This window comes from Dermacentor variabilis, chromosome 3, assembly GCF_050947875.1.
Source record: "Dermacentor variabilis isolate Ectoservices chromosome 3, ASM5094787v1, whole genome shotgun sequence".
Taxonomy (NCBI): domain Eukaryota; kingdom Metazoa; phylum Arthropoda; class Arachnida; order Ixodida; family Ixodidae; genus Dermacentor; species Dermacentor variabilis.
Genome location: NC_134570.1, coordinates 59784461 through 59799188, shown reverse-complemented (window position 1 = coordinate 59799188; position 14728 = coordinate 59784461). Strand labels below are relative to the sequence as shown.

Genomic DNA, 14728 nt, shown 5'->3' with positions numbered 1-14728 from the left:
TGGTAGGATATCCGAAACAGGAAGTCCATTGGATGTCCTATTTGTCTCCGAAACAATGCATGGACATGAGACATGATTCAAATGTCCTACGGACTAGGCGTTTTCACTCGGATGTTCAAGCGATGAAGCCATAACTGTTCTAGATAAATCAACACACCAACAAATAGCCAGAGGAACATTCACATAAATAAAGCTTTACTCCGTCACCAACAAATATTTTATTAATACAAGGTGTCATGTGCGAAGCACATCCATCGTATAGATAGGAAATAAGGGCATTTGGTGGCCACATTTTGGTCTTTGACCCTTCGACCTTCTTGTGCCACTGTCTCTTAGTGGCATGGATTACTCTTTGGCCCTATCAGAGATATGCTATATCTCTGTGGCACCGATAAGGTAACCAGCTCAAGAGGGATTCTAAAGGACAATGTGAGAACTGATAATACTCGTATCATGGATGCCTGTCTGTACCGGATCAGTTCTGCTCTACTCTTGGCTCTTGTGCAGAACATGTGAGATCATAGCTACTGAAGGCAGCTGCATCCATGTGAAGTGTTCAGACTGCCTACGTGTCCATAGCATGGGCTGCCTGGCGTAGAATGCTCTCTAAAGCTCTTTCGAACCGCAGTTTGAAACATGCTAGAAGGAATATTGCAAAAATGGGACCTAAAAGTCAACTGCGATGAAATTTTGGAAAGAAAAAAACTAATTTCAAATAGTGCCGATACAAAGGACCCCTTGTGCAAAATCCCGATCACTACTAATAGCAGCTCAACCTGCCGAGGCATCCAAATTAAAATGCGGCAAGCATGTCAAGACGTTGGCTTGCCCACAAGAAAATATGGGCGTTCTACGTTGCTTGTCAATGCATGCATCCACAGTGTAATAGTTTCATTGTTGGGGTTCTGTGCAAGAGGTCATGCTAGCTGAACCGCCCCGATTTTAGCTCCCATAGACACTAGCATCAAAGTTCCCTCTAGTAATCCTTGTATGAAACTACGTATTGGGTCGTTCCTTAGCTTTCCTCTTGCTACGCCAGGTGTCAGCACACGCCTTACTGGTTTGCTTTGCCTCCTCGTAGAGGGCGCAGGAGCCTTGAGGCACGGACATTGAGAAATCTATGGTTGGGTAGACATAACCAGCCCCTCCGTAAAATAATGGTTTGAGCCCGCCGTGATGTTGTACGTCCTAGCCTGTGTGGAAACAAAGCATCATTGAAGCAGCATAAATTATAGGCATTGTGTGCTCACAATTGGAAATGAGCTTGCTACATGTTTTTCTTGCAACTCAAAACTTCATCTAGCTCACATTTTGTACAGATTGTGAGCTGTCTGCTGCTGTCTTGTTTATGGTAGTTTAGTTCGGTTCTCTTTTCTTCTTCTGAGCCTTTGCTGATGTCGCACTGCTTGCTAAGAAAAATTCCATTAGTATGTTGCTGTGCAACAGTGTTAAGCAATGCTTTGATGAATCATAACCTGTTCCTTATTTTTGTAAAGGTATTACAACCACCCTTTCATTCCTAAGCCAAACATTTAATCTCTCTGGCATAAGTGGAAGCTTCTAAGTAATTTACACATAATGAATCCCTTGCTGTGGAGGAATATATATACAATGCAATATGACATGCAGTATGAAGTCAATGTCAGACCAATTATTTGCAGACTGTATGGGAATTATGGAGATTGCAAAATTAACTTGCAGTAGCTTCCTCTAAAAAGTTGTTTAACTGTGGTAAAATGGCACATGTAGCATCGGCAGAGTATTATACCCCTGTCACAAGGCACGTGTAATCTCATTTGCAGCGAATGAAATTACGTCCTAATGCCATTTTTGTTGCTTCTATGCGGGCATAGTGAATGACATCTATAGCTAATGACATTCGCCCATTGAATGAGTTTTCCGAACTCATGCAATCGTGACTTGTGTAATCTCGACAACAGGGGCTTGGCTAAAAATTACAAAATCAATAAGTTAAAATGAAATGTCATCAGAGTAGAGGGCATCATAATTGCTGTTATGAACTTTTTAATAATTTTGTGACGTACAGCACACTATTTGAAGTAGTTTGTGCGACTATATTTTTGTTCCCATTCTAGACTCAATGCTAGTACCTCTTGTCGGCCATGTTTACAAATGCTCGTCTGTTTTTTTTTTTTTTATATTTCTGCAACCAACCACGGAAGCCAACTCTGCAGCTTCGTCAGTGGAGAATGAGAAGCCAAAAGTGCACTGGACTGATGACGAGGTGCACGCATTGCTGAAAGTGTGGGAAGACCACCTCACTGATTTGTGCAGGGCGAAACGCAACCTGAAAGTATATATGTCGATTGCCAAGTGCCTGCATGTGCAAGGTGCCGATCAACATCACCATCAATCGCGAATGCCATTTTGTGTACCTGTGTAGACAGGGAACGCAAGACCGCAATGACTTTCAGCATGAATGTCATTTACTGTGAATGACATTACACATGCTGTGTGACAGAGGTACAACACACTACGATTTTCACTGAAAAACATTAAATCAAATCTGGCCACTTCAAATTTCAGTGGGGAAGAAAATCTGGCCTTTAATCCTTTAAGTGCTAAAGACGAGTGTGACTCATCTTAAAATTATTTAGCAAATCATGCTGAAGATGTATCGGGCTCTTCTTTTAAGTGTGACTGTCACGAACTGCACTCGTCTTCTGTAATCTGGCACTGAGGTGAGTTGTTTCTATGGTTGCAGAGGGGCCCATAGACCACAAATCTCAATAAATTTATTGGATACCAGTGATCCTGTTTGTTTGGCAAGTGTTGAGAAATGCCATTGTCCAGTCACATGCACCCTTGTATCTCACGCAAATGCATATTTCAGGTGACCTTGTCGTTGAGCTCCTATGAGGATTTTCGTGCTTGATGAGGCTGCCTACACATTACTTGCATTTGAAACCTTCGAGTTGTTCTGTCCGGATGTGAAATAAAAGAAATATATATTCTCTTCCTTTTTTTCCCCGAATGTTTATGTAATATATATTTTGACTAGCAATTAGAGGCTGAAGGTGCTGTATGCGTGTAAGTTTTCTTTGCCTCTTCAGCACCTAACTCTCTTCGTCTTCCGATTGGCCACAGGCGATACAGTGTTCATCCATGGAGCGGCAGCGACTCCTCGAGGCCTCATCCCTGCCATGGTGGAGCACGGAAAGAAGTCTGGTCTCAAGAATGTCACTGTCTGCCACATCCACACAGAGGGTGCAGCGGAATACAACCAACCAGACTGTCAGGGTGAGTCGGCGCTTTTGCTTGTGGTGTGTGGAGCAGGAGCAGTCGCTGCCTTCAGTGTTGAGCTTACTGTTAACCTGTGATGCTATATAACTTGCATCGGAACTCTGTCAGGCTTCAGCCGAACTTGTTTATTAGCCGAGCACAAACTGGACTGTACTAAATTTGTTCTGCCACTGTGGCTTGCACTTAAGAGCGGACTGGAAGGCCTTACAACAGTCACCACACGATTGGTTCTGTTAATAATCTCATGTTGTATTCCATATTTATATAAGGTGCATTTTCTTCCATTGGTTTCTGTTTAGGTGCCTTTTCATGTGCTGAGAAATCATCACCACATATTTACATATTTAAATGGAAATAACCTATTTATGAGAAAGAAATGTTCAGTATTACCGTATTTACTCGCATATAACCCGCACCAAAAATTGAAAAAATGTGTTTAAAAAGTGGGGGTGCGGGTAATACGCGAATATTCCGGAGAAGGGGGGCTCGGCGGGTCGGCTTCACGGCAACGCGCGGCCTGCCGTGCAGAGTCCGCATCCCCATCGACATCAACGTGTGTTGCAGTGCATATTAATATTGCACCAACCTTTTGACCACCGAAGGCCAGTATGGACTGAAAGAAGACCACGTGGAAGCGGAGACCATGGAGCATATCGTTTTGCGGTGCAGAACACTTCGTCCGGACATTGCCGAAGACGCGGCGATAGATATAGAGGGTGCCCTGGGATTTGCAGGGGAGGACGGACGTGTGGATGAGAGAAGGGTAGTGGTGACAAAGAGTAGGTTGGAAGATTGGTGCAAAAGGGGCTAGGGACGAGTGAGTCTATAAAAGAGGGACAAATTACAGTTCACAATACGAACAAAATTACGGGGGAAAAAAAAGGGGGGAATCCTAGGCTAGGGGGCGCAAGCCACCACCGTTACAAAGGGCCACGCGTTTCGCATGCTTTGCATACGCTTTGTTCAGACGTTGATGGGCCTTGAGTAAGGTGCCGTTTCTTGTACGCCCAGTTTGCACAGTTCGCCAGCCTTGTCTAGGCATCATGAGTGTGTCTCGGCGGCAATCATTCACGGCGAAGGAGAAACTCAGGATCGTCGCCGCTGCTGAACAAATCGGCAACAGAGCTGCTGCGAGAAAGAACGATGTCGACGAATCTTGCATTCGCGACTGGCGGAAGAAAAAAGACTCTCTCGAAGCTGCGAACAAGGACAGGCGAGCGTTTCGCGGCCCGAAGACTGGCGCGTACCCTCACCTCGAGACGCAGCTTGCAAAATTCATCGAGGAGCAGAGGAGTCGTGGCCACGCTGTGTCTACAGAGATGGCGCAGATGCAAGCCCTGAAGCTGGCCCGGGAAATGCACATTCCACGCGAGTTTCATGCGAGCCGCGGATGGCTGCAGCGCTTTATGGCCAGGCATGGATTTTCGATGCGGCGGCGAACTACCATGTGCCAGCGGCTTCCCGACGCTTACGAGGAGAAGCTGCTCAACTTTCAACGTTACGTCATCGGACTGAGGAAAGAGCGCAACTACTTGCTATCTCAGCTGGGAAATGCTGACCAAACGCCAGTATATTTCGAGATGCCTATGGACACGACCCTGGAAAAAAAGGGCGCAAAATCTGTTAGTGTGCTGACTGGCGGCAACACCAAGCTGCGCTGCACAGTGATGTTGTGTGCTTTGGCCGACGGCACCAAACTGCGCCCGTATGTAATATTCAAGCGCAAGACTCTACCGAGTACACCACTTCCCCCAGGAATTGTTGTGCGAGTGGAAGATAACTCGTGGATGAACAGTGACCTCGTCATTGACTGGATTCAAGCAATCTGGGAAAAAAGACCAGGTGCCTTGTTGGCACGCCGTTCGATGCTGGTGCTGGATTCGTTCCGAGGCCACTGCACTGACGCGGTGAAAGCTCGCCTCGCTGACAACGGCACAGACCTTGTCGTAATACCTGGCGGCATGACTTCCATGCTCCAACCACTCGACGTGTGCATCAATAAGCCTTTCAAGGCTCACGTGAAGCGGCTATATGCCCAGTGGATGGCCGATGGCCTTTACGCCCTTACGCCGACGGGACGCGTGCGAAGGCCAGATATTGCACTGCTGTGCCAGTGGATCGTAGATGCATGGGGGATGATCCCGGCCGACATGGTACGCAAGAGTTTCAAGAAGTGTGCCATAAGCAACAGCCTAGATGGTACCGAAGATGATTACGTCTTTGAGAGCGGCGATGAAGCCTCAGACGGCAGCAGTGAGAGTGGCGACGATTGACAATTGAACGACAGCACTGACAACGTTGCGGCAGTCGTTTTCAAATATATTTGTTTTGAAAACTAAAATGGTGACTGTTTGCTCAGTTGTAACTTCCTAGTCCTCATTTTTTCAGGTAAGTGTGCGGGTTATACGCGAGGATATTTTTTTTTATTTCATGGGGTTCAAAGTTAGGGGTGCGGGTTATATGCAAGGGCGGGTTATACGCGAGTAAATACGGTAACTTCTGCACGAAAGCGAACATCGAAAATTTTGACATTGTAGCCTGCTCAATGCTATTCAACCAAGTAACAAGTATTTGTGCTAAGAAGCTTTATTTTTTCATTGTTTGTTAAGTGATGCAAAGCTGGCAAAGTAAGCTCCTGAATGGCTGAATAATCCACTTGATTTTTCTGTAAATTCGTGTGCCACGATGGCTTAGTGACATGACGTTTCGCTGACAAGCATGGGGATCTCGAGTTTAATTCCCATCCATGGTGACTACATTCTGATGAGGGTAGAATGCAAAAGTACCCTAGATTTTGATGCACATTAAAGGGCCCCTTTAATGGCCCAAGTGGTCAAAATGAATGCAGCACCCTTTGCCACCTCTCATATCCCAGGTTTTAGATGCAAAACCATATGCATTTTTGTTTTTTTCTTAATGAAAATGCAGTAAGCGGCTAAATTTTGTGACAACCTGATTGTCGCCATCTTCGCAATGGCCTGTGTTCGTGTGACAATAGACCCCACATAAAATTAATGAAACCAGCTTTTATTACATTTCACTCTCCGGTAGCATGATTATCTCACAAAACTTGGGTCTTAAATTCATGTAAAATTTCACCATGGCATATTGATTTTTTTCAGTCAATAAATCAATCAATCATTTATTGAATCAATATATGCAACTAGTTGGGTAGATAAGTATACAGAAGGCTTGCAATATGGAAAAAAACTGAGGTCCCAATAAGCAAATAAGTTGTTTTACACCTATTTCCTCTTGCTGTTACAAGCGGAACTCATTTTCATGCAGTGTAGGTCTGGCGTAAACATTCCAAGGTTATTTGGTGTTTGTGGTTTGCTTCTTTGTGCATTGCACCGAGGAGAGTTGCTAAACGACATGTGTACGTCAGAGATTGTGAAACCCCCCAGTGTCTGTGTCTTGGGAATGTAGTGGCGCAAGTGCCTGTTGACAGAGGTAGCGGCCTGGCATGCTGAAATGCCATGGCACCCTGCAGGGTGAGAAGAAATGAGTGGTGGCAAACCATAAGAGCAGTCAGACACTTAAAAAAAGAAACGGGCATGAGGAACTGAGAGGTCGTGCTAAACATAGCGCGGGTGGAGGTTTGACAGGCCCACACTGTACTTAAGAAAGCTTAAACGCATGGTTTAAAACAGGAAACAGGTGAAGAGGAAACACCACGCTGAAAGCAGGCCAGGCTGCAATGAACTTGCCTGCGTCAGTTCGTGTCGCTTGTTTGTGTTGTGAAATTGTTGACTGCGCTCGTGCATTTTTAGCTGGTGTGGCATTCATGCAGTGCGAGAATCTTGCTTTGAGTTTTGTGCGGGCATTTGTAAAAGCCGACTGGGACATTGTCAAGTTGTTTGAAACAACAAGCAATAGGGTGTCCTTTATTTTTCTATGTTTCTTTTCTTTTCTAAATGTGTTACGAGTTAGGAAAGTTTTTAGGCTGGACGATGGGTACAGGGTGTGGTAATTCTTATTGTCGACAGAAATAATTATGCAGTCAGACCTTGTTGCAAGGAAGTCAGATGCAGCGCAAGCACTCTCTTCCTTCCCGTCTCTGTCAGCTTTCTGTTCCTTCTCCTTCGTCTCCACACTCGGGTGTCAGGTGTCTCCACACTCAGGTGTCTCCACACTCAGATGCTCAGGTGTCAGCCACGTGCTAGACAGTTGCAGCCCACTCAAGTGGCTTTCCTCTTCTCTGTCAATCAATCTGTCTCTCTCTCTCTCTTCAACATGAGAATAATTTTGTTATATTTGATATTCGTTGAAAGCGGATATTCGTCACAAGCGGATATCGGCAAGAAACATTTGCTTTACTTTGTTATATCCAATAATTTGTGGTACCTGTGTTGTTTATGTGAGGTTAGAATGTAATTATACCTTCACTCTGGTCTGGTGAAGAGCACTAGTACAGCATGCAGTGCTTGGGGTCAGTGACTCGCGTAATGCTAAGAAAAAAAAAAGGGGTGGGGGGCAACATGCTGTGTGCTGTGTTATGCTTTCTATAGCTCAATTGCAAAAGGAAGCAGGCGATTATTATTCAGCAAGCATCATGAAAGGGGACTGATGCACAATGTATCTTTGGGAATGCAGTCCATGTCTTACAGGAATACTGTAATTCTGAACTGTGATTGTGTTCAGGAAATAGACACACAAGATTTGAAATTGTTCAGACTCTCTATTATTGTTATTATTATTATTATTATTAGTGTGGTTGTTGTTGATGTTGTTGTTGTTGTTATTATTATTATTATTATTATTATTTATTTATTTATTTATTTATTTATTTTTCCACAAAGGACTAAAGGAAATAAGAGAATACTGTGGAATCTGTGCCGTTGCACTGATGTCAGCACTGTGGCCTGGGTGCAAGGTTGGAAAAAAAAAAAAAGGAAGAAAGCTTGATTGTCAAACATTTTTTGCATTTAGAGGTGTAATGTACTAGTCAAAACTGATTCAGTGCTTCTCTTTACTGTCCCTGCTGCCAAGTGTTGCTAATGAAGGTGATTTTTTTTTTTTTACTTATATCACTCCCCTGATCGATAACTTCCCCTTGCATGGCGACCCACTACAATCAATCATAGAATTGATTTATACAATTGATCTTCCTTCTAGCCGGTGAGATGTGAGGAGCAGACCTGAAGCAAAACAGATTGCATTGAAAAGATTACTGCAGAGCACCTTCGCTTCTTTTCTGCACAGGAATCTTCCGGAGCATGTCATTCTTTGTCGGAGCCAACTGCCGGGAGGCCATCAATGCTGGTCGTGCCGACTTCGTGCCCATCTTTCTGAGTGAAATTCCCCAAGTCTTCCATCGTGGTGTGCTCCCTGTCGACGTCGCTTTGATGCACGTGACACCGCCTGACATTCACGGTTACTGCAGCTTGGGCACCAGCGTGGACTGTGCGCGGGCAGCTCTCACCCATGCCAAGTACATAATTGGTAAACAGGAGGCTGTGGCAATGGCCAGAAGTAGTGTCTATAATGCAGTATACTTTCCTTTCTCATTGTGTGATGATGATAATGACACTTTATTGACAAAATGAAGAAACAAAAGCATCGTTTTCCGGAGTTTATATATATATATATATATATATATATATATATATATATATATATATATATATATATATATAAAGGTTAGTAGCATCCCTGAAGATATGTCCTGCATGCAAAAAAATCTTGCGGGGACAGTTAAATGGAGCAAATATGTTAAGATGTGTTAAAGTAGTTCAACTCGTCCAGACGTAGGCACTCCGCATATGTGTATATCCACAAGTCCGAATGTTCGTGGATAGTTTGGTGTCTGTGACAATGTCACATGAGGTGTCTGAAAAAAAAAAAGCAAAACAGAAAAAAGTTGGAAGGCGATTCAACTTGTATTTTACATTGCTTAAAGACAATGACCTCCTAAGCGAGTTGGAGATGAGACTGAGGCGAAGTCACTGCACACAGCATTCTGTCGCATCACTCCTCAGGTAAAGGGAGTAGGAGAAGCCTCGCAGTGCCTGATTTTTTTTTTTTTTTTTACTTCACTATCTTCAGGATCGGCCCACATTTTTAGATTGCACTATCACCTGGATCAGCTCATGAGAGAGGCTAGAAACATACACATCCAATATAGAAAAGTGGGGGTAACTTAATAAGAAAACATTGCCTTTAAAATCTTTTTTGTTCAAGTCACGTGCACACGACAGTAGAGCTGTTGTGGCTTATTGACAGTCGCCTGTGTTGTTGCCTTTCTTCGTCTCTTGAAATCCTGTGCGCTCGTTGTGTGGGTCACCCCAACTCACTTAACAAAATTTTTCTCTTCTTCCTCACCCCCTTTATTCTTTTTTGTACCGTGTGCCTGAGATTGGTGAATATACGCTGTGCTTGTCATTCGCCTTTTGCCTGTGTTTAACCGGCTTGCATACTGCCCGATGTGTAGGCCGACTTTCCAAGATTTCGGTTCCTGTTCTGCTTCTGTGCTACTTTCAGGGCAGGTAAATGAGCACATGCCGCGCACGTGGGGCGACGGAAACATCCACATCTCGCATTTCGACGCCCTCGTGAAGCACGATGCCAAGCTGCCCGAGCACAAGCCAGCCGTGCTGACCGACGTGGAAAAGCAGATCGGCCATAACATTGCCGACCACTTGGTCGAAAACGGTGCCACGCTGCAGCTTGGTGAGTGAATCCAGCCTTGCAACTGGGGTTGCATACCATAGAGCTTCCTACATAAAAAAAAATTATTAGAGGGAATTCCCGCGCTAGTCTGCCGGAGCAGCAAATGTGGTGGCTTAGCCAGCATGGGATGATGATGGTTAGAACATGGAATTACCTAAACTTTGTGTTTCTGGCTTCAAAAGGCCTCGCGAGAGCAAAAGGATTATTTTAAACAATATATTGCATTATAAATGCCACAATTCTCAATGGTTATGCGTATAGACTAATTGCCTTGCTGTGTTTAGCAAACTGTGAGGGCTTGGAAGTTTATAAAGACATAATAAATAGCGTCAGAAGAATGTTTGAAATTACAAGCACCAGGATTAGGTAAATTCATGTATGCCCACTTACCACCGTTCCCATGGTAACTGAACGACTGCAGCTCCAGAGTTTGCTCCAGTAAATTTTGTAGGAAACTCTGTAGTGTATACCACTGTTGTGCGTGCAAGCGTGAAATGTGCTTCCTTTTCTTGGTTGCACTTCTGTGATGAAAAAAGCGGTTTACATCTTGGAGCATGGATGACGCATTTCTTTTTTTCCCAACCAAAGACTGCTAAAAATTTTTTCTTTTAGTTCGGCATGCAACATTTACCATTGTGGCAACAACCAAGCGTCTGTTCCGTTCATTGGTTTATGCCTCCTACCTTTCACCAAGCTTCCACACTCACTCTTGAGGCGTTCACTGTACTGTTCTAACAGTATTCGAGGAATTTCAGCTAGATTATGACAAAAAGGTTCATGCAAGGATAGCTGGTTCTGTTGCTCTTGCATTTAGAGCACCATGCCATGAATGGGATTCAGTAGAAAGATAATGTTTCAGGAATAAAATAATGTTAATTTTTTGAAGGTTTTAACACAGTGCCCATTCATTTATCTTCGATAAGGGTCAAGCTTAGGCAACTCTTGAAATCAATCACGTTCTAACGACAGTGCTTAGTGTGGGGTCTCTCACACCCGTGCTCTTGGGACAAAGGAATGACAGTACACAGTAGTGCAAACAATCACAAGGGCATTTATCGCACCTTTCGTAGATCAATGCCTGCTAGCCGAGTTGCTACCCACAAAACATGCCGATGGTCGCGCAACAAATCTAGAAGTCCGACTTACCGCGACCGCATATAGCGAGCGAATATGTTCGCCCCATGCTGGATCCCAATGCCTGTTCGTTCGCGCGTACTGTCACGCGAACGGTGTCCAAGGCGGCCACGCGAGGCGGTCTCGCAGAAGCATGGGTCGCCGCGCGCGCGGAATGTCCGCGCTGTTCGCCGACCCGCCGGGAAAGAGACAGCCCATTCTCCCCTGCGCCCCCAAGTAACCCTGCCGTGAGGCGGCGTTAGCAACGCAACACTCGCGCCATCTCTCGCACTGCGCCCCAACCACATCGACCGCCGCGGGCATCACGCAGGCCACACGGCGAAGCCGGATTACAGGAGACGTGCCATGCGGGAAAAACATATCAGGGGACGCGCGAGAGTCGCGCATCCCCACACTAGCTATTGTGGCATTAAAGAACTCTGTTGTGCTGCTGAGTAGGTCGTACGAGACGTGTTAAAAACATTGGAGTAAGCCTTGACATGCAGATGTCGCTGCTGTATGCTGTTGGTAAGAAACGTTTGTGGACCATGCACGGCTGCTACAGACGCTCAATGTTTCAGCAGTGTATGTGTGCACAATGCGAGATTAAGATGCAAGGTGTGCATCTGAAACTGCGACACCAACTGAGGGGAAGTACAGGCTTTTGTTGGCAACTGTGGCTCGCAAACTTTTTCCCCCGCAGTACAGGCGGCTAGTTCAGCATTGCAAGGGGGTCCATGTGTACCAATATGTTAGTGAAAGCCGCTTGATGTTTTTCCCCCTCAACTAGCCCCTTTGTAGGATTTTCATTCTGCCACCAGCTGCTCACTTGCATTTCTAGATTGTTCAGAGTGCTGCATGTGTTGGTGACTAGTACAAATAAACCCTTGACCAGTTGATAGTTGGTACTTCTTTTGTCGTATTTCTTCTTGTAGTTTCTAAACACCACCCATCCTTGTTGCGCAAACTACATGCCAGGTATTGGGTCGATTCCGGACGCCGTGCTGAGCTGCCTCAAGGGCCACAAGGACCTGGGAATCCACTCGGAGATGTTCAGTGACGGTGTGGTTGACCTGGTAGAAGAGGGCTGCATCACCAACAACAGGAAGGTCATCGAGAAGGGCAAGATCGTGGGCAGCTTCTGCATTGGCACCCAGAAGCTTTTCGACTTCATGAATTGCAATGCTGGGCTTGGTTAGTGCAGCGCATTTCATTTCGTATGCACATTATATTGTACATATCAAGCACCCTAAGCTCAGGAAGTAGCTGCTGAAGCAGTTGTACCAATGTACCAAGCACCATATCAGCATTTTGCTGGCATCCAGGTTCAGCAGTTGGATAATCATTGTCCGTGTGCCAAGTACTACCGCATCTACTTGCATAATGATGGCACTTTTTGTCAAAGAAATTGCCGCAAATTCAGGGGTGCGATCATTACACAGGTTAAATTTCCCACAAAAAGAATCTTTTTTTTTTTTTTCATCCCGCATTTGCTGCGGCATGACAACAGGTCATCAAACAGGCTGCTGCTGCTGTAACAGTGCGGGACACCAAAACAAAAATGGCGACTGGCGGAGCAAGCCGAATTCGCCGAACGTGATTTTTTTTTTCTTTTCGTAAATACATTATGCGCATTAAAACAGTTTCTTCTGTATCAGTAATGAATATTAGTATATTGTTAATATCAGCAAGTCTGTGGCAATAAAGTAGCCATGTCCACTTTGAGGAGACAGAAACCGAGACGGGCGTGCTTAGCTGCCAGTGACATAGAAACACATGGCGGGTATGCTGTGAAAATTGCGGCATTTGTCTTCACTACTCTCCTAATACGGCATGTTTCCGCTAAGGGTGGGTGAATATCTTAGCTGTGTTACAAGCGTTGGTGTATGAATAGGGTACACTTCTAATGTATTAGTATAAACGTGGCTACTATCGTTACCGCTCACGATTTGTTGCGTGCCCATGAGTGCGGACGAGAAGAATCGAAAGGTAGCCTTTTTTTGTTCTTTTTGTTTACCACACTTATTATAAAGCCTACAAATAATAATGCCAAGGCAAGTTTGGTTGTAGCTTATTTTTTTAACTTTTCATGGAAGTGTAGAAAGTGATGAAAGGAATAAAATGGGGCATCTGCTTAAGAATGTTTGGTGCATGCAGACCGCTTGGTATGTCTTCAAGAGTCGCATTCGACAGCATTCGACAGATGGTAAGCGCGATCATCATTAGCTAGACTTGGCACACGACATATCGCTGCAGCAAGTTCGGGGTGCGATCATTACACGGGAAAGAAAAAAAATCGAATTTCGACTACAAAATTCAGGGGTGCGATCATTACACAAGTGGGATCATTATGCAAGTAAATACGGCATGTACTTGCAGTGGTTCAAATGTGAGCAGGGGAATGCATGGTTTCTGTAGGGATAGCTGTGATGGGCCCACTACCCTGGTCGTTTGATGTCTACTGGTGTCCATTGCTGTAATCCCAAAAATTTCTTGCAAGAAAAATACAGAGAAATTAATATTCTCGTTATGTTATACCGCGAGGATACAAACTTACGACCAACAGATTGGCAGTCCAGGATTCTACCCCTCAGCCACTCTTCCACCCTGCTGATGCTACAGCAATGAAAAAAAAAAAAAAAAAATTTATTCTGAAGAACGTGATCACGCTAGCAGCTGCCATGATTGGCTAATGCCCTCTGAATGTCTGTGTAGAGCTGGAATCCTTGCCTTCTTCGTGTTCTAGCACATTGCCTCCCAGTTACAGAGGCGTTCCTAAGTTTTCTTCGTCTGCATATTGTAATAACATTGATTCAGCGCTTCTTCTTCACCTTCATTAGTCTTCTAGTAACCCTCAGCCTATTCTCGTGTTTACTGGATGGCGCCGACATCCTTTTGTTTTTGTTCAGGATAATGTGACACCTATTAATGGCGCAGCCCAAGTATAGATTTTAGAAAAGCCCAGTGAATCTAGCAACAAGGAGCTAAATGGTTGATTTAGTAGAGACCAGTAGCTAAGTTTGTATGGGTAAGAAGAGGAAGAAAAGCTGTCTTTCCTAATTCACCGCCAGGTGGTGCATCTTCCACAAACAAGTACGACTCGGTCTTCATTTACTTCTCGAAAAGAGATTCCTAGCTAGCACCTGCAAATGTTCGCACCAACAAAGACTGCACGAAACAGTCTAAGGCTTACTGCACATTATATTTCGCCAGCCATTGTATGACTGCCTCGTGGTATGGGTAAAGCTGCAATTTTTTTGTGCAACATAGAGAAAACCAAAGGGTGTGATCATGTATGGCCTTCTGTGATGCATCTTGAGTGGTGTCTGTGATGCGTCAGGATTCCTCATACAACTCTTCAGTCTTTGCTAGGTTGCATAAAAACCACTTACTCTGCTAATTTAATTTGGACTGCAGGTATAGTACATTACGCACTGCCACACTGTCATGTATGTTGGCCACACTGGGGCAAAGATGCTGAAGATGTCATTGTTGGACTCTTGTGTAGCTAATTTAGTCACAAGCATAGCGTGTGCATTGAACATATTGGTGTAAACAACCTTATGGATTGCTTTATGCGAGGATGCAATGCTGACTTGCTTGTTTAAGGACTTTGGTAAGATTAGGTCAGTGAAGCACATTGGAACAAGTAAATGTTGTAGGTCTCCAAAACTGCTAG

The 14728-nt window shown here is 44.6% G+C and overlaps 2 protein-coding genes across 5 annotated transcripts in view; one reads left to right on the top strand and one right to left on the bottom strand.

The window, feature by feature from the left end:
* The window catches only part of LOC142575719 (succinyl-CoA:acetate/propanoyl-CoA:succinate CoA transferase), a 28302-nt gene that overhangs the window by 7413 nt on the left and 6161 nt on the right, over positions 1-14728 (top strand). Inside the window, exons 2-5 of the mRNA XM_075685299.1 lie at positions 3109-3261; positions 8470-8709; positions 9748-9936; positions 12028-12243. Coding sequence (XP_075541414.1) covers positions 3109-3261; positions 8470-8709; positions 9748-9936; positions 12028-12243 — 798 coding nt within the window. The remainder of the gene's footprint in view (positions 1-3108; positions 3262-8469; positions 8710-9747; positions 9937-12027; positions 12244-14728) is intronic.
* Gug (arginine-glutamic acid dipeptide repeats grunge) overlaps positions 8958-14728 on the bottom strand; it is an 87012-nt gene continuing 81241 nt past the window's right edge. For 2 of the 4 annotated variants that reach the window (XM_075685287.1, XM_075685289.1), the window contains 2 exons: positions 10327-10457; positions 8960-9097 (listed from right to left, as the gene is read on the bottom strand). In XM_075685287.1, coding sequence (XP_075541402.1) covers positions 8990-9097; positions 10327-10457 — 239 coding nt within the window. In that variant the 3' untranslated portion in view covers positions 8960-8989. Of the gene's footprint in view, positions 9098-10326; positions 10458-14728 lie in introns of all 4 variants that reach the window. The other 2 variants (XM_075685288.1, XM_075685290.1) reach the window with 2 other exon arrangements.